This window comes from Phacochoerus africanus, chromosome 2 (assembly GCF_016906955.1).
Source record: "Phacochoerus africanus isolate WHEZ1 chromosome 2, ROS_Pafr_v1, whole genome shotgun sequence".
Classification (NCBI taxonomy): Eukaryota; Metazoa; Chordata; class Mammalia; order Artiodactyla; family Suidae; genus Phacochoerus; species Phacochoerus africanus.
The window spans coordinates 271,073,351-271,095,410 of NC_062545.1; the positions used below are offsets into that span (position 1 = coordinate 271,073,351).

At 45.6% G+C, this 22,060-nt stretch overlaps 1 protein-coding gene across 3 annotated transcripts in view; it reads left to right on the forward strand.

Moving 5' to 3' along the window:
* Window positions 1–7,461, forward strand: part of ZBTB34 (zinc finger and BTB domain containing 34) — a 28,926-nt gene extending 21,465 nt beyond the window's left edge. For all 3 annotated transcript variants that reach the window (XM_047768425.1, XM_047768427.1, XM_047768424.1), the window contains one exon: window positions 903–7,461. In XM_047768425.1, coding sequence (XP_047624381.1) covers window positions 913–2,427 — 1,515 coding nt within the window. In that variant the 5' untranslated portion in view covers window positions 903–912 and the 3' untranslated portion in view covers window positions 2,428–7,461. The remainder of the gene's footprint in view (window positions 1–902) is intronic.
* Window positions 7,462–22,060: the final 14,599 nt, after the last annotated feature.

Consider the following 22,060-nt stretch of genomic DNA (forward strand, 5'->3'; position numbering starts at 1 on the left):
CTGTGAGCACTGGCAGGTGATGATAACGCTCGTGGTGTGTCTGTCATTCTTCTTGCTCCTGCTGTCTAAAAACTCTTCATTGGAAGAGACCAAGCTTTGCTCTATGAATTATCAGCCCAAAAGGATATAAAGGTGCATAGAGCTGAAGGGGAGAAAATGCACATTAGGATAACAACTCAGGGAGTTCCTGTCGTGGCTCAATGGTTAACGAACCCGACTAGCATCCATGAGGACGCAGTTTCAATCCCTGGCCTTGCTCAGTGGGTTAAGGATCTGGCATTGCCATGAGTTGTGATGTAGGTTTTTGTGGCTGTGGCTACAGCTCCGATTCTACCCCTAGCCTGGGACCCTCCATATGCTGCGAGTACAGCCCTAAAAAGACCAAAAAATAAAAAAATAATAATTAAAAAAAAATTAACAACTCAAATTCTAAACTGAAAGGGTTTTTATTTTTTAAGCTCCATTCAGTGTATCTGGTGTGCTGTATACTTGAAAAATACCAATTGGAAACATACAAATAAGATAGAACATTTTTTAAAATAAATTTACTTATTTTTTTACAGAGTACTTCAAATCCTCCAAGGTAGGCGAAATAGGGAAATCTGTTTCTTGAAAAGGATACCCATTCTCAGTTGGAGCTAAAATGACCCTGTGGCATAGAACATGTTTTACCTTGATCAAGGTGAATGTTAGGCCATTAGAACACTAAGTTAATTAATCATTAGGTTATTTAGCTTTAGGAGAATTAGCCAAGACATGAGAGACTGAAAATAAGCAAGAAGAAAAATGATTAGACAGACCCTGGTGGTGGTGGTGGTGGCAGTATTTTTGCAAGTTGTGTTTATGCCGCTTGTACTTGGCGAGGAGTCACTGGTGAATTATGAAACTCTCTGTTTCCTCAGATTGCACTTCATGTCAGTAGAAATGGACAGCAGCAGTTTTATTCAGTTTGATGTGCCCGAGTACAGCAGCACCGTTCTGAGCCAGCTAAACGAACTCCGCCTGCAAGGGAAACTATGCGACATCATTGTCCACATTCAGGGTCAGCCATTCCGAGCCCACAAAGCGGTCCTCGCGGCCAGCTCCCCCTATTTCCGGGACCATTCAGCACTAAGTACCATGAGTGGCTTGTCAATATCAGTGATTAAAAACCCCAATGTGTTTGAACAGTTGCTTTCATTTTGTTACACTGGAAGAATGTCCTTGCAGCTGAAGGATGTTGTCAGTTTTCTGACTGCAGCCAGCTTCCTTCAGATGCAGTGTGTCATTGACAAGTGCACGCAGATCCTAGAGAGCATCCATTCAAAAATCAGTGTTGGAGACGTGGACTCTGTGACCGTCGGTGCTGAAGAGACTCCAGAGAGTCGGAACGGAGTTAAAGACAGCAGCTTCTTTGCCAACCCGGTTGAGATCTCCCCTCCATACTGCTCTCAGGTACGGCAGCCCACCACAAGCAGTGACCTCCGGATGGAGACTACGCCCAGCAAAGCTTTGCGCAGCCGTTTGCAGGAGGAAGGGCACTCGGACCGAGGGAGCAGTGGGAGCGTCTCTGAGTACGAGATCCAGATAGAGGGGGACCACGAGCAAGGGGACCTGCTGGTGAGGGAGAGCCAGATCACCGAGGTCAAAGTGAAGATGGAGAAGTCCGACCGGCCCAGCTGTTCCGACAGCTCCTCCCTGGGAGACGATGGGTACCACACCGAGATGGTTGATGGGGAACAAGTCGTGGCGGTGAACGTGGGTTCCTATGGTTCTGTGCTCCAGCACGCGTATTCCTACTCCCAGGCAGCTTCGCAGCCAGCCAGCGTATCCGAAGCTTTTGGAGGATTGAGTAATTCCAGCCCATCCAGATCCATGCTGAGCTGTTTCCGAGGAGGCCGTGCCCGCCAGAAGCGGGCCCTATCTGTCCATCTGCACAGTGACCTGCAGGGCCTGGTCCAGGGTTCCGACAGCGAAGCTATGATGAATAACCCGGGCTTTGAGAGCAGTCCCCGGGAGAGGAGTGCAAGAGGTCACTGGTACCCGTACAACGAGAGGTTGATCTGTATTTACTGTGGAAAGTCCTTCAACCAGAAGGGAAGCCTTGACAGGCACATGCGACTCCATATGGGCATCACCCCCTTTGTGTGCAAGTTCTGCGGGAAGAAGTACACTCGGAAGGACCAGCTGGAGTACCACATCCGGGGCCATACCGACGACAAGCCGTTCCGCTGCGAGATCTGCGGGAAGTGCTTCCCGTTCCAAGGCACCCTCAACCAGCACCTGCGGAAAAACCACCCCGGCGTCGCCGAAGTCAGGAGTCGCATGGAGTCCCCTGAGAGAACAGATGTGTACGTGGAACAGAAACTAGAAAACGATGCATCGGCCTCAGAGATGGCCCTAGATTCCCGGATGGAAATTCACACGGTGTCGGATGCTCCTGACTAAGATGGTAAAGACGTGCACCCACACAAAGCACATTAGTCAATGCCTCTTTGTGATTTGCTTTGTTGTACCCTTTGGTTGTCCCAGCCGTCTGGAAATCTCCTGGTCTCTTGGCAGTTTTTCTGAGGTTTCTGGAAGGAACACCTCATTGTGCTTATCCTTTCCCCTGCCCTCCCTCCCCCAAGCAGTTCAAAGCATGAAGGGCAACGTATCCAGGGAAAACAGGGCTGACAGTATTCCTCTTTGGCTGAACTCTTCATCCAGAATCTGCCAGTGATTTAGCTATGCCAACTGGTTGACCCTCCGTTCTCTGCCAAGGGGCACACGCTCTCATTGTGCACTGGCAGCAGTGCGTTTCCATGGAGGGAGACGGGGGTACCGTCAGCTGATTCAAATGGGTAACCTTTTCTAATTTAAAGTTACTTTTAGGGGGTAGTTAGACGATTTATATATATATATAATAAAGCGATTATTATATATATAGTATATATACATTCTCAAATTTGATTTTATTCTGGTTGAGGTGAATGTAAGAAGAATATATAATTTAATACAATGTGAACAGGGCTTTTGACTCTGTCTCGTCCCTACCTATGTTAGGGTTTTACCCCTTTATTTCCCTTTCGAAAGAATGTTAGTAAGTTTTCATATATATTACTCATTGTGTCCAAAAGCAAGCAAAGCAAATCACAGTGTTCATAGCTCTGCTTCATGACAAACACATAAACCAAATGCCATAAAATGTACTCAACTCTGGTTGGAAACCATTTGGAATTTTTGTTAGTTGTCCAGTAGGGAAGCTGGACAAGCCGTGGTGCTGACCTTTTTACATATTGTAGTGTTATATTAGCCAACCCCAAAGGAGCAGTGGTTTTCAATGTTTTTACTGGGCCTACAAATAAATCTACCTTCATTCCGTACTGTAGAAACATACATACCAGGTAACTAAATCTGAATCACTCTCTACCGTGAGTTAGTGCTCACACTAAAGGAAAGGGATTTGTAGTTCTGTCTACAAAATTCTCCAAACAGTGTTGTGGGTTTTTTTGGGTTTTTCTTTCTTTCTTTCTTTCTCTTTTCACACAGCCAGTTCAGGTGCACAGCAACTTTTTCTACATGCAGTTCCCAGGGAAACTGCAGAACTTGGAATTTGTACTTTTTGTAAAGATATACTCTACGGGAATTGCAAGCAATATATCTATCTTAGTATTGTGTGTGCTGACGAGAGCCTCCGTGGCTCCCCCACTCTCAGTGTTTCCTGCTTCAAGAAACCAACAGTCAGAAAGCCCTCTAAGATACTCTGTGTGTCACCAAATCTCTGTGTGTCACCATTTTTTTGGTCACGTGGTGCTATTTTTTATGTTCTGTATCTCTTAGGTCAGTATAGTTGTAGAAAATGTGAAATCTAACGGTAAAAGTGAATTACAGCTTTTTTCCTCTCGAGTTTATAGCTTGAAAAAAGACCTCAAAAGCATGTGCTGGCAAACACATTACTGTATAAAAACATACTCCAGTCCTGTTTGGGGAAGGTTTTATTAGTACTTTAGGAAGTGTCTTCAGTTTTATATTTTGTTCACCCGTGTGCTTCTGGTATACAAAACGGGCTTTATAAGATTGCTTTGGTACTGTATACTCCGACAGAGTAGTTTTTAGAAGCAATTTGGTGGTGGGTTTGTGCTGCAGGCCGCGGGCGGGGGAGTTGTCTGCGCTCCAGACTCTTCTTCCGCTGGAGAACCTTGGTCCTAAAACTCAGAACCAGTGCGTCTCCACAGAACGGCACAGACCACCTGAGAGAAAGACAAAAGCAAAAAGCCCCACCTCAGGCTAGGCGTTAAAGAATACGAAAATAGATGTTTGCTGGTTTTCCACATGCTTTTTTGGCTCTTAAAATACCAAGAATGGAGTTGGGGTGGAGGGTGTTTGGGGATTTTTTGCTTTGTTTGTGTTTTGGGGGAAAAAATCATGCAGGCCCTCGTGCGGGATCACCCCCCACGCCACCCCCGCCCCGGGGCGGTAGCCGCGCAGCAGTAGCGTCTCGAGCACATGGGATCTGTCCACGCGTGGACTGCCGCGCTCCACGTCAGTGTTACTGCGTCCAGACACGCGAATTCTGCTGCTCCGAGGAGCGGCTTTTGCTAATCGGGTATAGAGTATGCCTTTTCCTGTCAGACTGCCTAAGTAAGGGGTCTGTTCTCTCCCTGAAGCACTTGCTCCACTCCTGTCAAAGCCGTGTGCCTCAGGGGGAGGCTGGACCCCAAGTGTTTACCCACTTAAATATGTTCGGGGGTTTCAGGTAAATGTTTGTGATGATTTTTTTTTTCTCCTTACATGAATAAGTTTGGTTTTGATTTTTTTTTTTTCAAAGAATTAAATGCAAAAAATTTGTATTGTGATACACATTAAGTTTGTGACAAGAAATGCCCAGATCAAGGACAGAAGAGGTCAGGCTCAGGGAAGGACCTCCTTTTCACTCAGGCTGAGGGCCTTCTGAGAGGTCTCCCAGAGCATCCTCTAATAAGTGAGACGAGTTCGGAGGGGAGGCCCTTGGGGCAAGCACCTTGAATGTCCTGGTTCTTGTCACTGTGTCAGTCTTAACCTTCCTTACATGGAGTTCTTTGTACTTGTAAATTTGTTTTAACTGGTTTGAGTTTACCAAAGAGTGACTTATCCAAAATTGTCTTTGACAAAAATAGACATTGCTTTGATTGTACAGTTCAGGTTCAGACATTGTAATGGGACTGTTATAAGGGGCAGACAATTGATTGAGTTTCTCTCTAACGATCATGATTCCACATCTTGCAAGTTCCACTTGCTCCCATTCATGTTGCTAACACTTTCCCCTTTCCACTGCTAGCAGTGTTAAGAAAGAATTCTCAAGCCATAACACAGTACTGTAAGGTTCCACAGGGCTTCGAGGGAGGCAGCACGCGAAGCAGCACAGGGCCGGGCGGCCTCTCTGAGCCCGCGCGCCGGCGTGCTTCTCCGTGTGCACGGCGAGCGAGAGGTTAACTCCATTCACATCAGGCAGCAGCACCTAATTGTGCCTTGTCACCTGAGGATGTGCCAGGATTCACGTGACCACAGAACAGAAACATTCTCTCCCCGAAGTTCACGTCTCCGCAGCCGAAGTCCGCTGTGTAACTCCTTAGAGCAACTCTTTTTGGAAAGCAAAGTCCCTATTTCTGTACAGTTTTAGGTGAGATGTTTCGTTTATAACAAATGCAAAAATCAGTTAAGATGAAAGTGATATGTGAAGAAATCTTTTACAGTAAAATATATCCTGAATTCAGAGAGGTTTGTTCATAATTGAGTCTCTTCTCGAGCTACCTTTTCAGCTACATAGACAATGTGAAGACAGTGACAGCGTCCTTTTCTCTAGGTGTCTAACCTGTTATTACAAACTGTGAAAGCAAAGAATTTTATACTTTTACTGATGTTTGTGGTTTTAAACAGTTACTTTCATTCTAATCAGTTCTCTCCCCTCTCATTTCTACTAAAGCTGTAAATACATTTAGAAGTTATATTTGTAAATACAGTATATGAAGCCGAGTTAATTTGGGGGTCCATGGAAAGCCTCCCAGTTGGCTTTGCCTTGGCAGTTTTTTTTTGTTTGTTCGGGTTTTTGTTTTTGTTTTGTTTTGTTTTGTTTTGAAATAAACAGAAAGGATACTGTCAGTTCACTGTTAAGCAGAATATACTGTAGAACCAAATTGGTAATTTCGGAATCTTCCAGAGCATGAATAGATGTCTTTTCTGATGATAGCAGTTAAAACCAAGTCTTTGTTTTTCCCTTAGCCCAGACCATAGGCCTGCATATTTTTGTGTGTGGTTTTGTTTTTACTTTTGTTTTTGCAGCCTAGATTCTAGGAAGAATTTGCAGGAACACAAAACAAGGGCTTGGGGGGGGGGCGGGGTGGCGAAAATCATCTATGTGAATGAGCTTTACTTTAAAGAATAATCCATGTATTTTATTTTAACAATGTTTTCCATTAGTTACTGTGATTTTGTTGTTGTCGTTGTCATCGTTATTGTTGAATTCTGTAATGGTTTCCTGTGAAGCCTCCACTGAAAGGGACTCAAATATGCAACACCTAAACTATTTTCCAAGGGCACATGCCCCTTGAATGGTGCTTCTAGACTGGTCAGGGTTATTTATTAAATTTTATATATGAAAGTATTGGGGAATTATGTAAATTCTTTATATGAAACTATCTAGTTCATAAATCATAGATTTCATATTACTCAGTGCAACTGAACTGAAAGTTCAGAAGAGTCATTCATATTGTTCCAAGTTTGTAATGGTTGTCACATGTCACATCTGTCTTTTCAGTAAGTGCCAGAGTGTTTTCCACTGTTTCTGCCCAGTGCTTGGCTTCCCGGCCCTCAAGAGAACCCCATTCCCTCTGGTTCCCCTCTGGGTCTGGCACAGACAGGGCTGTTGTAGTTCTCGATCAAGTCCTGGAGGAAGCCTTGCAGCAGATTCAGTAACCAGACCTCTTGCTTCCCCTCAGTGACAAGTATGCTGTGAATTCAACCTTTGGACTTGCTGCCCAAGCCTTTGGTTGCTGCCCTGACTATAGTAAGAGGTAAACTTAACCTGGTTTATCCGAGAATGACCATTTTCCTAATGTGAAAACCATCTCTCTCACCACTTTTATTAGTAGGGCTAACATTTTTTTCCGTTATAAATGGTTGAGCAATTTGAATGACTTAACACAGTGTCATTATCTTGCAATATAAACTGGTAACCTCACGACTCCACACTTCATCACCACATGAAGTAAATGAAGCTAGCTAAGCGGATGCTGTATCAACTAGTAACTTGCCATTAAGGATTATTTTATAGCATGAATTTTAAGACTATTTATTCAAATGATATTTTACTCTTGTATTCATTTTGTTTTAGATTTGTGACATGAATATTTCAGTGCTGCTTAATTTTGTTCTGAATTCTTGTTTCTTGCTTGTAAATGGCTTTTTTATGGTATAAAGTCAATGGAAATTGCTGTTTGTAAATAAAAATGCTGCTAGAGCAAATGTGCTGTGGTCGCCCTCTGTGTTTGCCCCTTTTGGCCTCCTGAGTTTCACAGCCACTAACAAACATCTGCAGTGTCATAGTTTCTGTAACCGTTGTTTTTGAAAGGTTAGGGTTTCATAAGAAGCTCTTGTGCCACTGTGGTGCTAGAGAGAGGAGAAAGCAGCAGATAAATGTCTGGTCATTCTCTTGTGCGGCAAAGACTAGCTCGTCACGGGTCAAGGTCTGCACCCAGCGTCGCTGGTGGATCCTTCCCTGCTTTCCTGCAGAAATACCCCTGGCTCCCTCGAATGTGCCCTTTCACCCCCACCACAGAGCCTGGAGGTGCAAGTGCCCTGTCTCCAGCTGTCGGAAACCCAGCAGCACCCAGGGTCCCTCCTGGGCACAGAAGCCTCTGTGTAACCCCCCACTTCTTGTTTGTAGGAAGAAGTCTTCATATATCTTAGCCCAGGCCTCCCTCAGGCAGGGAGCCTTTCCCTACAGCAGCCCTTCTAGGTCAGGCCCCTGCCCTTCGGTACACTTTGTTGCTCTGAGAAATGGGTAATTGTATATTGATTCATGAGATTATTCAATTAATGTCTCTCCCTCTAGCCTCTAAGTTCCATGACAGCTGGGATCTCCTGGGCCGTCTCCCTAACCTGCCTATCCTTAGCACAGGACCTGGCACCGCTGCAGGTGCACAGCAAGGATTGAATGAATGAGAAAATGCGGAGGTTCTGGGAGGGTCAAGCAGGGCTGGGGTTGGGAAACGGGTCAGGATTAATCTTGGTTCCTGTGCTGTTAGAGCTGACTTGCTCCTTGCTTGTCAAACGGGGTCTCACCAGGGCTCCTTTATAGTCGAGGGGGCAGCGCGAAGGTGCACAGTGTTAAGAACCAGCTCCGCTGCTAGCTGGGGGCCTGGGGGTGCCGCAGGTCCCAGGGACATGATGGAGAAGGTGCATTGACTTGTGAATCCGGAGGTCCCGCTTGTAACCATACCTTTGTCTGACACCTTCTTTAGTCCCGGTTGGCCTAAAATGATGGAGTTGTGCTCTTGTGACTCAAGTAAGTTGGAAGGCAGTGACTTCTGTAGGTTTGCTTTTCCCTAAGGCTGGAAAAGTAGCTCAGTGTCAAGAATCAGGGATGAGCCTCTCAGGCAGGGATGGAGGAGTAATGGCCAAGGAACGTGGTCCTGGAAATGGGAACACCACTTGAAGCAGACGAGCTGGGTTGGAGCAGATGTGTACCCCACCTTGAGCTGCACTGCCGGCAAAGCCATTGGCAGTAGCTGGCTCTTCACTTGTCCTGAAGTCACGATCTGCGCTCACTTTGGTTTCTTCTAATTATAATTCACACCACCGGCCAAGCCTGCCTGGCTTCTGGGTGTCTGTGATGTCCCTTAGATGTCAGCAGCCACCGTTCCCCTGATCATTTCCTCGAAAACCCCTCAAGCTTCAGTGACTCATAATTAAGTTTCTCCATGATGTTTTTTTTTTTTTTCCCTCTTGTTCTGCAAGGCAGGCCTAGCCTGCATAACTTTTGTCAGCAAATGGGGCTCAAAACTTTTCAGAACACAAAGTAAATGGCAGAGAGAGGCCACCTCCCTGGGAACCAGTGTTGCAGAACTGATCGACTTGGGCCAGTGCCTGTGGAGCCCTCACCGGGTGATGGCTGTGCTTGGCGAAAGGTGTACAGTAAAGCTTGCTGGTCCAGCCTTCATTGATGAAAAATGTGTGATTATTCTAAAATAGCATTGGAGGCAGGTATATGGGTTTTGTTTGTTTTTAAAATCTTTTTTGGCTGTCCCACGGCATATGGAGTTTTCCAGGCTGGGGATCAGATCTGAGCTGTGGTTGCCGAGTACACCGTGGCTGTGGCAATGCCGGATCCTTTAACCCACTGTGCCGGGCCAGGGATGGAACCTGTGTCCCAAGTGCTGCGGAGACTGCCAGTCCTGTTGTGCCACAGTGGGAACTCCAGGCAGTGTATGTTTAAATTAACTGGATTATAAGGCAGTCACCCCCGGGGCAACATGCCTGAGTCTGGACCGACAGAGCTGTCTCTTTCCAACTCAGACCTGGAACAGGTGCCGCGTCCCTCATCTCTGAAAGAGGGCCCTTAAACGGACCAGGGCTTCTCTTGTTCCTGCCTCTGCCCTAGTGGAGCTTGGATCGAATCAGTCTGGCTGGGCCTCTAGGGGGTAGTGACTTTGGGGCAGCTGGCTAGATGTCACTACTGGCCATGCTGCCACCTCGGGCTGTGCAGATAGGCCCACCTTGCTTTGCTGTGGAGGCAGGGAGGGCCAGGCAACTCAAAACCACATGCTCATCCCTACTGGCCTCAGCCATGGCACTCTTATCACCCCATGGGCACTCCTCTCTGAGTCCTGACAGAAGATTTGCCTTGTCCTTCCTCAGGTTCCCCTGGACCCCTTTTGTGGCTGTGCATAGCTCAGGACTCTTGAGCTAGAATAGATCCTGCAAGTTTGCTTGCAGCATCTTCAGGTGACATGTGTGCGTGTTCTTTAAAATGTGCAAATCAGAAGGGCAGTCTTTTTTTTTTTTTTTTTTCCTTTCTTTTTTTAAGGCCGCACCTGTGGCATATGGAAGTTCCCAGGCTAGGGGTTTAATCGGAGCTACAGGGGCTGACCTACACCAGAGCTCACGGCGACACCAGATCCTTAACCCACTGAGCGAGGCCAGGGATCGAACCCGTAACCTCATGGTTCCTAGTTGGATTCGTTTCCACTGCGCCACAACGGGAACTCTGGGTAAGTCGTGTGGCGTTCCAACCTCTTCCCCAGAATGTACACGTGGGAGGGAAAGACCCTTGCACTCCCCTAAGAGTGGGGAGGGCCCTCCCAGGCTATCTCCACCCCGCCTCCCGGTAGGAGGACTCCTACGCTCGACCGTATACGTAATCCCCAGTTTCTACTTGCTTGTGGACACTGGCTGCCTCCCAAGGGACTCCCCTTTGACAGCTTGCCATGATAGAAAGTCCCTCCTTATCCTGAGCCCCAAAACTTGCCTGGCTGGAGATGGAGCCTTGGCTCTCTGGTCTACACCACAGGACCTGGCATGATTTAAATACTCAAGGGCAGCATGCCGGCTCCCTCCAGCCCTCTCTTTGGGCCTCTCTGGGCTGAATGTGACTTGAGATATTTTCTCTAGATTTGAGTCCTGAGGATGTCTTTCCCCTCTCTGCCCACCTCTCTCCAGGGCTTTAGTAAATATTATTCTGAGACGTTTCTGACAGAATCGTGTTGGAGCAGAGGTAGTGGAATCCATAACTTGGAAGAACACATTTTTGGCAAAAAAAAAAAAAAAAAAAAAATTGCTTTTGTGTGACTGTTACTTCAACTAGTCTGTCTGCCAATGTTCCACTCATTACACATCTGGGTGGCTGGAGCGGTTTTCAGTTGTTTTTTGTTTTTGTGGTTTTTGACCCCTTAGCTCCTTCACTCTCTTTACTTTCCCAAATATTAATGTGAGAATCAAAAGCCATCTTTCATTGCAGAGATCGGGGCTCATAGGCTGGACTTCTGCGCCTGAAATTTCCCAGGAGGTCTCACTCCGTTCCCTTTGAGAGCGTCTTCTCCCTGTGACGGCTGACTCTCCGGGGTGCTCAGGCTTTCTGACCCTCCCAGGCACTGGTGCTACCTCAGCCCAGCAAAAGGGGTTCATGGCCTGCGTGCAGCATCCTCGCAGAGGGGAGGCATGGCACCAGTCCCTGGCTTTATACCACTTTGCCTTTGCTCTTTCAACACAACTGAGCCCCCCGCGGGGACCTTGCTCACTCCTTCCTACCTGTCGACCCCTGACCAGGCTGCTGGTAAAATGGGACTGCGAAACGTGCTCCCTAACTGGAGTGCTTGTTCCCTTCTTTCCGTCCATTCCTCGATCCCTCTTTCCCCAGAACAGACCTCCAGGGACCTCCAGCCACCACGCTCTGCTGAAGGGCCCCACTTCCAACTGCAGTCAGGGGATGACCAGCTGTAATCCCCGTGAGGACTGGAGACGTCCACCCTGAAGGTAAGGCCAGCACCTCCCTGCTTGCAATTTTACTTGTGCAAATGCTGTCCTTTATAAAGTGTCCTTTGCTATCTGGATTTAAGCCCAAATGGAGCAGTGTCCCTCTCAGGGGCTCTGTGTGGATAGTGGAGGCTTATAGCCTCATTGATTCCCATCAACCCCCTCCCCCAAGGGAGCCCGCAGCAGGGCCTGGTAACCCTGAGAACTCTGGAATCTCTCGAAGGGCAGAGGATCTTGAGTCTTTGTCCTGAGCACTAAGATGACCACTCAGACTCCAGACCATAGAACTAAGGTGGTTCCTGTTGTCTCTGAAAAAGGTTACATGGTCATGAGCCTTTGCCAGCCCTGGGGCACTGGGAGTGAAAAAGCACGAAATGCAGCTGGTTCTTCCCTGGAAATAAATTTCACTCACTGGCTGGAGCCAGTGGACACATCTTGTAAATAGAGGCCTCGGCTTTAGGGCTAAAACTGCCTGTGACTGGTTTTGAGTTCTCTAAAGAACCTATATCCTGCTGTAGGAAGGAGGACCAGGAGAGACCCCGTTTTAGGGAGGAGGCCCAGCTAAGTGAAGAGGGGGAGCAAGATCATGAAGCAAATTCAGGTGAATTACATAGTGAATGATAGAAAAATGAAACCATGAAAGAACTCGTTTAAAAAAAGGGCGGGGGTTCCCACTGTGGCTCAGTAGTAACGAACCCGATGAGGATCCATGAGGACTTGGGTTCGATCCCTGGCTTTGCTCGGTGGGTTAAGGATTTGGTGTTGCCGCGAGCTGTGTGGCTCAAGTCACAGATGTGGCTTGGATCCTGAGTTGCCGTGGCTGTGGCAAAGGCTCTAGCTGCAGCTCCAATCTGACCCCTTCCCTGGGACCTTTCATATGCCATGGGTTTGGCCATAAAAAGATTAAAAAAAAAAAAAAAAAAGATGAGGGAAGTTCCTGTCGTGGTGCAGTGGTCAACAAATCTGACTAGGAACCATGAGGTTGCGGGTTCGATCCCTGCCCTTGCTCAGTGGGTTAATGATCCAGCGTTGCTGTGAGCTGTGGTGTAGATGGCAGACATGGCTCGGATCTTGCATTGCTGTGGCTCTGGTGTAGGCTGGCGGCTACAGCTCCAATTAGACCCCTAGCCTGGGAACCTCCATATGCCGTGGGAGCGGCCCAAGAAATGGCAAAAAGACAAAAAAAAAAAAAAAGATGAGGTGATGGCTCATTTGCTTTTGCAGCAGGGAAGATCTTTTTAAGGATAGGACCAAAAAAAAAAAAAAAAAAGGAATTCTAGGGGGAAAAATAGGTTGATTACATTCAATGTAAAAAATATGTTTAGGAGTTCCCATCTTGGCGCAGTGGTTAATGAATCTGACTAGTTACCATGAGGTTGTGGGTTCGATCCCCAACCTCGCTCAGTGGGTTAAGTATCTGGCCTTGCCATGAGCTGTGGTGTAGGCCACAGATGCGGCTCAGATCCTGCGTTGCTGTGGCTGTGGCGTAGGCCATCAGCTACAGCTCTGATTCGACCCCTAGCCTGGACACCTCCATATGCCACAGGAGTAGCGCAAGAAATGGCAAAAAGACAAAAAAAAAAATGTTTAGCAAGGCAAAACAACAAAACAAAACGCTACACGTTTAGGATAAAACCTTTGCCACACATAGAACAAGATTTTTTTTAATTAATAAGAAAAAAATCTAATTTTAAAAAGGGAAAGGAGGAGTTCCTGTCATGGTGCAACAGAAAAGAATCTGACTAGTTACCATGAGGTTGCAGGTTCGATCCCTGGCCTTACTCAGTGGGTTAAGGATCTGGCATTGCCATGAGCTATGGTGTAGGTCACAGACGCGGCTTGGATCTGGCGTTGCTGTGACTGTGGTTTAGGCAGGTGGCTATAGCTCCAATTGGACCCCTAGCCTGGGAACCTCCATGTGCCACGGGTGCGGCCCTAAAAAGACAAAAAGACAATAACAGAACATAAAATAAAAAGGGAAAGACCTGAAGAAGCAATCCCCATAAGAAACACTCAAGGCTGATAAGTACAGAGTGAAGATGCTTTATCTCTGCAGAAAGCAATCAAAGCAATAATGAGGCCATTTTTCTTTCTTCTTCTTCCTTTTTTTTTTTTTTTGTCTTTTTGCCTTTTCTAGGGCTGCACCTGCAGCATATGGAGGTTCCCAGGCTGGGGGTCCAATCGGAGCTGTAGCTGCCGGCCTACGCCAGAGCCACAGCAACACGGGATCCGAGCTATGTCTGTGACCTACACCAAAGCTCACAGCAATGCTGAATCCTTAAGCCACTGAGCAAGGCCAGGGATTAAACCTGTGTCTTCATGGATGCCAGTCAGATTTGTTTCCTTTGAGCCCTAACAGGCACTCCCATTTTTCTATTTATTCAATTGACAATATCCAGCATTGATGATGGTGGGGGAGAAATGAACACTCACAGCCTGATGTTGAGAATGTAAGTCAGTGTAACATCTCTGGAAGGTAGATTGGCACCACGTTTCAAAAATTTAAATGCATATTTTCTTTGATAGCGTGGTACTACTTTTAAGAATTTAACCTACGAAGAGAGTCTAACAAGTAACAGAAGACATATAACTTTACTCATCCCAGTGTTGCTTCTAAAATGTAAAAGTCATAAGCCCTTATAATATCCAGCAGTAAATCTCATACATTCCTAATGTGCTATTGTAAGAATTCATTTAAAATGATAGTATCAATGTATAAAACCTTTAAGGCATGGAGAAATATCCACGACATATGTTGAATGTGGGAAAGCAGCTTACAAAAGAACATATGTTGTGTGAGACTACGTAGGTTAAAGTATACACATGTATATAAAACATATGATATTATGTTACATAATAACATGCACATAATGGCCTCTATATTTAATACCTATAGATCTCTATATTTATCGAATGAGATCATGCATTTAATGAGATGAAACAGAGTAAATGCTTTATGAATGCTAGCAATTAGGACATGAGGGTGGATAGGCAGCCACATGTTCAGGTATATTTTATTTCAAGCTAAGAAATTCGGATTTACCCTGTGTCCATGGGGAGGCAGTAGAACTCAGTTCAATGAATACTTATGGAGTGTCTACTGTAGAAATGCCAAAATCAAAAAGGCTTTTTCACAGAGAATATTGCTACAGAGAGTGAGGTTTGTGTTAAGGGAAGGTCAGCCAGTTAGCTCCAAGGGGGATTGCTGTGGGGACTTCATCAGGGTCTGGGGCCAGCTCTTAGCCTGGTCCCCCTAGAAACCTGACTTTGGAACATAGAGAAGTGGGTCCGCATCTACGACTGGCTTACTGACATTAAGGGTAAAGACTGATGTCTCGAATTAGGGTGCTGCTCTATTTCAATGAGACATAAGCAGTATGCTCAAATGTGACGTGTTCAGCACATTAGTTTTCAGCAGACCTCCGTGGGAAGCTCTCACTACTCTTGGTGGTACCAATCGATGAGGGCTGCCATTTATTAAACATTTACTAGGTGCCAGACAATATCTTAGGCACTATGCATGCATTATTTCCTTGAGGCCTCAAAACAACTCTGTGAGGTGGGTACTATTACTTATTATCTTCATTAAATTTTTTTTTTTCTTAAATCTCATTTTCCTAATACTGGAGCATTGAGTCACCATGGGCCTGAACTGCCCATGAAGAACTGGATATTATCTGATCCACTGAGCCCTAAGGTTGGGCATGGGCAGCAGAAACCCATTATCAAGTAGAAATGGTATACGAGAGGACTTCCTGTTGTGGCTCAGTGATAACGAACCCGACTAGGATCCATGAGGACGCGAGTTTGATCCCTGGCCCTCCTCAGTGGGTTAAGGATCCAGCGTTGCCGTGAACTGTGGTGTAGTCACAGACGCATCTCAGATCTGGCATTGCTGTGGCTGTGGTGTAGGCTGGCAGCTGCTGCTCTGATTCAGCTCCTAGCCTGGGATCTTCCATATGCCACAGGTGTGGCCTTAAAAGGATGAAAGAATGAAAGGAAGGAAGGAAGAAAGAAAAGAAAGAAATGGCATATGAAAGGTCAGATTTAAGAATGTCTAGAAGGTTCTTTTTGTATGTTGCATGAATAGGTAACTATATACCCATAGGAAGAAAGGAAGGAAGGAAGAAAGAACGAAAGAAAAGAAAAGAAAGAAGGAAAGAAATGGTATATGAAAGATCAGATTTAAGAATATCCAGGAGTTCCCGCTGTGGCTCAGTGGTTAACGAATCCGACTAGGAACCATGAGGTTGTGGGTTCGATCCCTGGCCTTGCTCAATGGGTTGAAGATCCGGCATTGCCGTGAGCTGTGGTGTAGGTTGAAGACGCAGCTTGGACCTGGTGTTGCTGTGGCTGTAGCGTAGGCCAGTAGCTATAGCTCCAATTTGACCCCTAGCCTGGGAACCTCCATATGCTGCGGGTCCAGCCCTAGAAAAAAGACAAAAAGACAAAAAAAAGAAAAAGAAAAAGAAAAAAAAGAATGTCCAGAAGATTCTCTTTGTATGTTGCATGAATAGGTGACTATATACCCATAGCATCTACTCCTGCTGCGTGGCCTTCTCTACCTTAATCTAAACTTAAAGCCTTAATCTCCACCTGTGTAGGCACCTTCTAGATATGGACTGCTGAAAAGTCTCAGTGCAATGCAAGAGTACCTTTGAGAGATGGTGCAAAGAGAAATCCTTCCAACTTCTTCGATGGTCAATTTTGCGTGGACTGAGAGATGACCAGAAGTGTGGGTATATACAGATTCATGGGCAATGGCTAATGGTTTGGCTAGATGGTCAGGGATTTGGAGGGGAAATATTACATCATTTCCTATGCATTTATGAAGCCCTCTGCTTCAGGGTCTCACAAGGCTGAAATCAATGTTTTGGCCAGGGCTGTAGACTCATGTGAGGCTTGACAGGGGAGGGATCGGCTTCTGAGCTCACATGGTTACTGGAAAAATTCAGTTCCTTGCAGGCTGCTGGACTCTGGGCCTCAGTTTCTTGCTGCCTGTTTCTCCTTCATAGGGAAACTCACAACATGGCAGTTTGTATCTTCAAAACTAGCAAGAGAGTCTCCTAGCCAGATGGTTTATGACTTATGTGAAATAATCACATACACCCTAAAACCTTTGCCTTATTCTACTGTTTCTTTTTTTTTTCTTTCTTTTTTTTTGTCTTTTTCTATGGCCACACTCACAGCATATAGAGGTTCCCAGACTAGGGGTCTAATCAGAGCTGTAGATGCTGGTCTACGCCAGAGCCACAGCAACGCAGGATCTGAGCTGTGTCTGCAACCTACACCACAGCTCACGGCAACACGGGATCCTTAACCCACTGAGCAAGGCCAGGCATCGAACCCGCAACCTCATGGTTCCTAGTCGGTTCGTTAACCACTGCGCCACGATGGGAACTCCCTTATTCTACTATTTCAAAGCAAGTCAGGTCCTGCCTATACTCAGGGAAGGGTATCACCCAAGCCCATAGACATCAGGAGGTAAGGATTATAGGGGCCTCCCTAGAGTCTGTCTTCCTCAGCTTCCTTGTTGATCAGCACCTCTAATGAAAATAGCTTCTTGCTGAGTTCCCGTGAAGTGCAGTGGGTTAAAGATCCAGCATTGTTACAGCAGTGGCCAAAAAAAAAAAAAAAAAAAAAAAACCCAAAACAAACCCAGCTCTTTGAACTGTCCCAAAGCTTGGCTCTCCACAAAGTACCATCCTATATGGAGGCATCGGGCCTGACCTTTATGACTTTTCAGCCCTCCTTTCCTACCATGGCTCAAAAATTCCTTCCCCTCATTTAGAGCTGGCCCACTCCACAAGCACATCCTACTGTCGCCGTGGTGACCCATGAGCTCTGGTAGATGATGCAGCTAAGATCCTCTCCACACTCTGTTACACAATGTTTGAGCATGAGGATGAGATGACTGATCAGACTTTCTGATACCTTTTTTTTTTCCCTTCCTCCCTCCCTCTCTTTCTCCCTTCCTTCCTTCCTTCCTCTCTCTCTCTCTCTCTTTCTTCTTTCTTTCTTTCCTCTTTTTCTTTCTTTCTTTTGTATTTTTTGAGCCATACCTGTGGTGTATGGACGTTCCCAGGCTAGGGATTGAATCAGAGCCTACATCACAGCCACAACAACTCAGGATCTGAGCCACATCTGCAACATACGCCACAGCTCACAGCAAAGCCAGATCCTTTTTTTTTTTCTGTTTTTTTTTAGGGCCGCACCCATGGCATATGGGGGTTCCCAGGCTAGGGGTTGAATCGGAGCTACAGCTGCCGGCCTCTGCCACAGCCACAGCAATACCAGATCCGAGCCGTGTCTGTGACCTACACCACAGCTCACAGCAACGCCGGATCCTTAACCCACTGAGCGAAGGCCAGGGATCGAACCCGAAACCTCATGGTTCCTAGTTGGATTCATTTACTTCTGAGCCACAACAGGAACTCCCAAAGTCAGATCCTTAACCCACTGATTGAGGCCAGGATCAAACCTGCATCCTCATGAATAGTAGCTGGGTTCATTACTGATGTGCCACAATGGGAACTCCTCTGACAACTTTTAAAAACAGCTCTTTATTGAGATAAATTCATATACTATATAATTCACCCACTGAAAGTATACAAGGCAATGGCTTTTAGTATATTCACAGAGTTGTGCAATTACCAATTTTGGAATATTTTCATTATCTTAAGAAAGTCCATATGCCTTAGCCATTACCCCCAATTCTTGCATCCTCCCACCCTTAGACAACCACGAATCTACTCTCTCTCCACATAGATTTGCCTGTTCTGGACATTTTATATAAATGGAGGCTATATCAAATTTTATTTATCCATTCATCTGTTGATGGATACTGGGTTTTATTTCCACTTTGTGGTTATTATGAATATTTGTGTGCCAGTTTTTATATGGACTATGCTTCAATTCTTTTGGGTATATACCTAGGAATTGTTGGGTTATATGGTAACTCTATGTTTAACTTTTCGGATACTACCAGACTGTTTTCCTAAATGGCCGCAGCATTTTACATTCCCATTAGCAGTATTTGAGGGTCCCAATTTCTTCACCTCCCCACCAACCTTTGTTATTGTCCATTTTATTTGTTGTAGCCATCCTAATGGTACAGGATGTGAAGTGGTATGCTATTGCGGTCTCGATTCGGATTTTCTTGATGGCTAAAGATATTGAGCATCTTTCCATGTGCTTGTTGGTCCTTTGTATATTTTCTTTGGATAACTAACTGTTCAGATCCTTTTCTCGTTTTAAGATTGGGTTTACAATAACTTTTTGATAAGTCGCAAAAGAATCCATGTTCACTGAGGAAAACCTAGACGCTATGCATGAGCATATTAAAAATAAGAGACGCTCTCCCAAAGCAATAGAAATAAAACCAAAAATAAACCAATGGGACCTAATCAAACTTAAAAGCTTTTTCACAGCAAAGGAAATCACACACACACACAAAAAAGACAACCCACGGAATGGGAGAAAATAGTTTCAAATGATGCAGCTGACAAGGGCTTAATCTCTAAAATATACAAACAACTCATACAACTGAACAGCAAAAACCTGAACAACCCAGTTGAAAAATGGGCAGAAGACCTAAACAGACATTTCTCCAAAGAAGACATATGGATGGTCAACGGGCACATGAAGAAATGCTCAGCATCACTAATTATCAGAGAAATGCAAATCAAAACTACAATGAGGTACCACCTAACATGGGTCAGAATGGCCATCATGAGTAAATCTACAAATAAATGCTGGGGAAGGTGTGGAGACAAGGAAACCCTCCCACACTGTTGGTGAGAATGTGGAAAACAGTATGGAGGTACTACAGAAAACTCAATATAGAACTACCATATGATTCAGCAATCCCACTCCTGGGCATATATCCAGACAAAGCTTTCATTGAAAAAGATACATGCACTCCTAAGTTCAATGCAGCACTGTTCACAGTAGCCAAGACATGGAAACAACCTAAATGTCCAATGACAGAGGGATGGATTAAGAAGATGTGGTATATATACAAAATGGAATACAATTCAGCCATAAAAAAGAACAAAATAATGCCATTTGCAGCAACATGGATGGAACTAGAGACTCTCATACTGAGTGAAGTAAGTCAGAAGGAGAAAGACAAATACCATATGATATCACTTATATCTGGAATCTAATATATGACACAAATGAACCTGCCTACAGAAAATAAACAAACTCATGGACATGGAGAACAGACTTGTAGCTGCCAAGAGGGTGGGGGAAGGAGTAGGAGGGAGTGGGAGCAACTGGGAGTTTGGGGTTAGTAGATGGAAACTAGTGCATTTGGAATGGATAAGCAACGAGATCCTGTTATAAAGCACAGGGAACTAGATCTAATCACTTGTGATGGAACCTGATGGGTAATGTGAAAAAAAATGTATATAAATGCATAACTGGGTCACGTTGCTATACAACAGAAATTGACAGAACACAGTAAATCAACAATATTAAAAAATTTAAAAATAATAACAATAAGAGATGCTATTTAGCATGCACATATTACAAGCACTGTGCTGAACTTCCATGCTCGCCCTAAGGCACACAGGTAGAAATAACAATAGCTAATGTTGGAGTTCCCATTGTGGTGCAGTGGAAATGAATCTGACCAGTATCCATGAGGATGCAGGTTCGATCCCCGGCCTTGCTCAGTGGGTTGGGGCTCTGGTATTGCTGTGAGCTGTGGTGTAGGTTGCAGATGTGGCGTGGATCCCACATTGCTGTGGCTGTGGTATATAGGCTGGCAGCTGTAGCTCTGATTTGACCCCTAGCCTGGGAACTTCCATACGCTGTGGGTGTGGCCCTAAAAAGCAAAACAAACAAAACAAAAAAGCTAATGTTTATTTATTGAGCTTCTGTTAGGTACTAGCCATTCTTTCTTCCATGTGTCATATCATTTAATCCTCCCAGCAGTTCTTCTGAAGAGATGCTATTTTCAGCATATTCATTTTTCAATAAAGAAATTGGGGGAATTCCTGCTGTGGTGTAGTTGGTTAAAGATCTGGCATTGCCACAGCTGTGGCTCAGATTTGATGCCTGGCCCAGGAACTTCTCTGCAGGTGCAGAGAAGAAAATGAAGGAAAAGAAACTGAGGCCCACAGATATTGAGTAACTTGCTCACCTGCACACAGCTTGCTGGTGGCAGGACCAGAGTTCGGAGTCAGGCAGTCAAAAGTTCCCAGCTTTTGCACTCAATCCCCACTCTGTGCATTTCTGAATCCAAAGGCTCTGAGCAGAATAAGCCATTGCATCACATTGCCTCTTGTTCTTTCTCTCTCTCTCTCTCTTTTTTTTTTTTGGTCTTTTTGTCCTTTTTAGGGCCTCACCCGCAGCTTATGGAGGTTCCCAGCCTAGGGGTCTAATCAGAGCTGTAGCTGCTGGCCTATGCCAAAGGCGCAGCAATGGCCAGATCTGAGCCGTATCTGCGACCTACACCACACAGCTCACGGTAACGCCAGATCCAGATCCTTAACCCACTGAGCGAAGCCAGGGAATGAACCTGCAACCTCATGGTTCCTAGTCAGATTTGTTTGCGACGGGCCGATGGGAACTCCCCTCTTGTTCTCTTTAAATAGCTAAGTGTTTTCTTTGATGATTATTTGTTTTTTAATGCAACATGGCAGAAATTTCTCTCAAAGATCCCTGAAGATTTAAAAGTGGTTTAATTTCCACTGGGTCTATTTCTTTTCATTTGTTTCTCTTTTTCTTCCATAAGTAGCCAAATCTTTTCATACCCTGATGTTACTGCAAAATGAATTTGAAAATTGTCGAAATGACGTTCTACTTCTCGGTGTGTCTAAGAATCATTTAGAATAACACAGGACATAAGGCCTCCTTTCTGTGGGAGGAGAACAGAGATTTTCTGTGGTTCTAATTTACAGGGCTTCACAGAACTGGCTTATACTGTCTTTGCAACTTATTATCTCTGAGACTTTAATCAAATGACTTAACTTTCCTGCTCACTTCGTCGTGCGCAGCACAGAGTAAAGGATCTGGAAGCAGAGCGACAAGGGACAACCTCATTTCCCAGCTTTCCATTTGTGTTATCTTGGGCAAGTCCCTTCACCTCGAGGGGCCTAATTTTGCCCAGCTGTCAAATAAATGGGTTGCATCCGAGGCTCTTGGAGGTTTCTTCTGGCTCTGACGTTCTGTGTTCTGTGCCTACCTCCGAGTTGTAAAGATTGGGCATTAAGGTGATGTTTCTCACGAAACCATTTTGTTGTTGTTGCTGAAAACACATAAATCCTAGGTAGGGGTTTCAAGGGGAAAATGTATGAGGCCTGGAAGGATGTTTGGGGATAAGATGCACTGCTATTTCTAGGAAGGGGATGGGCGTGACGCGGCGCTGAGGCGGTTGTGAAGGCAGCGGAGCATCCCTGCAGGCGCAGATCTCGTCTGAGGGCTGTAGCTGAGGCCGAGGCCGGGGAGGACCTGGGTTGCAGCGGCTGCGCACTGGCTCGCTCTAGCCGGCTGATTTGCGTGTCCCCGCCTCTGCGACGAGCTGGTTGGGGGGGTCTGGTCTGGTGACGCGCGCCTATTGGCGGGGCGGCCCGCCGCTCAA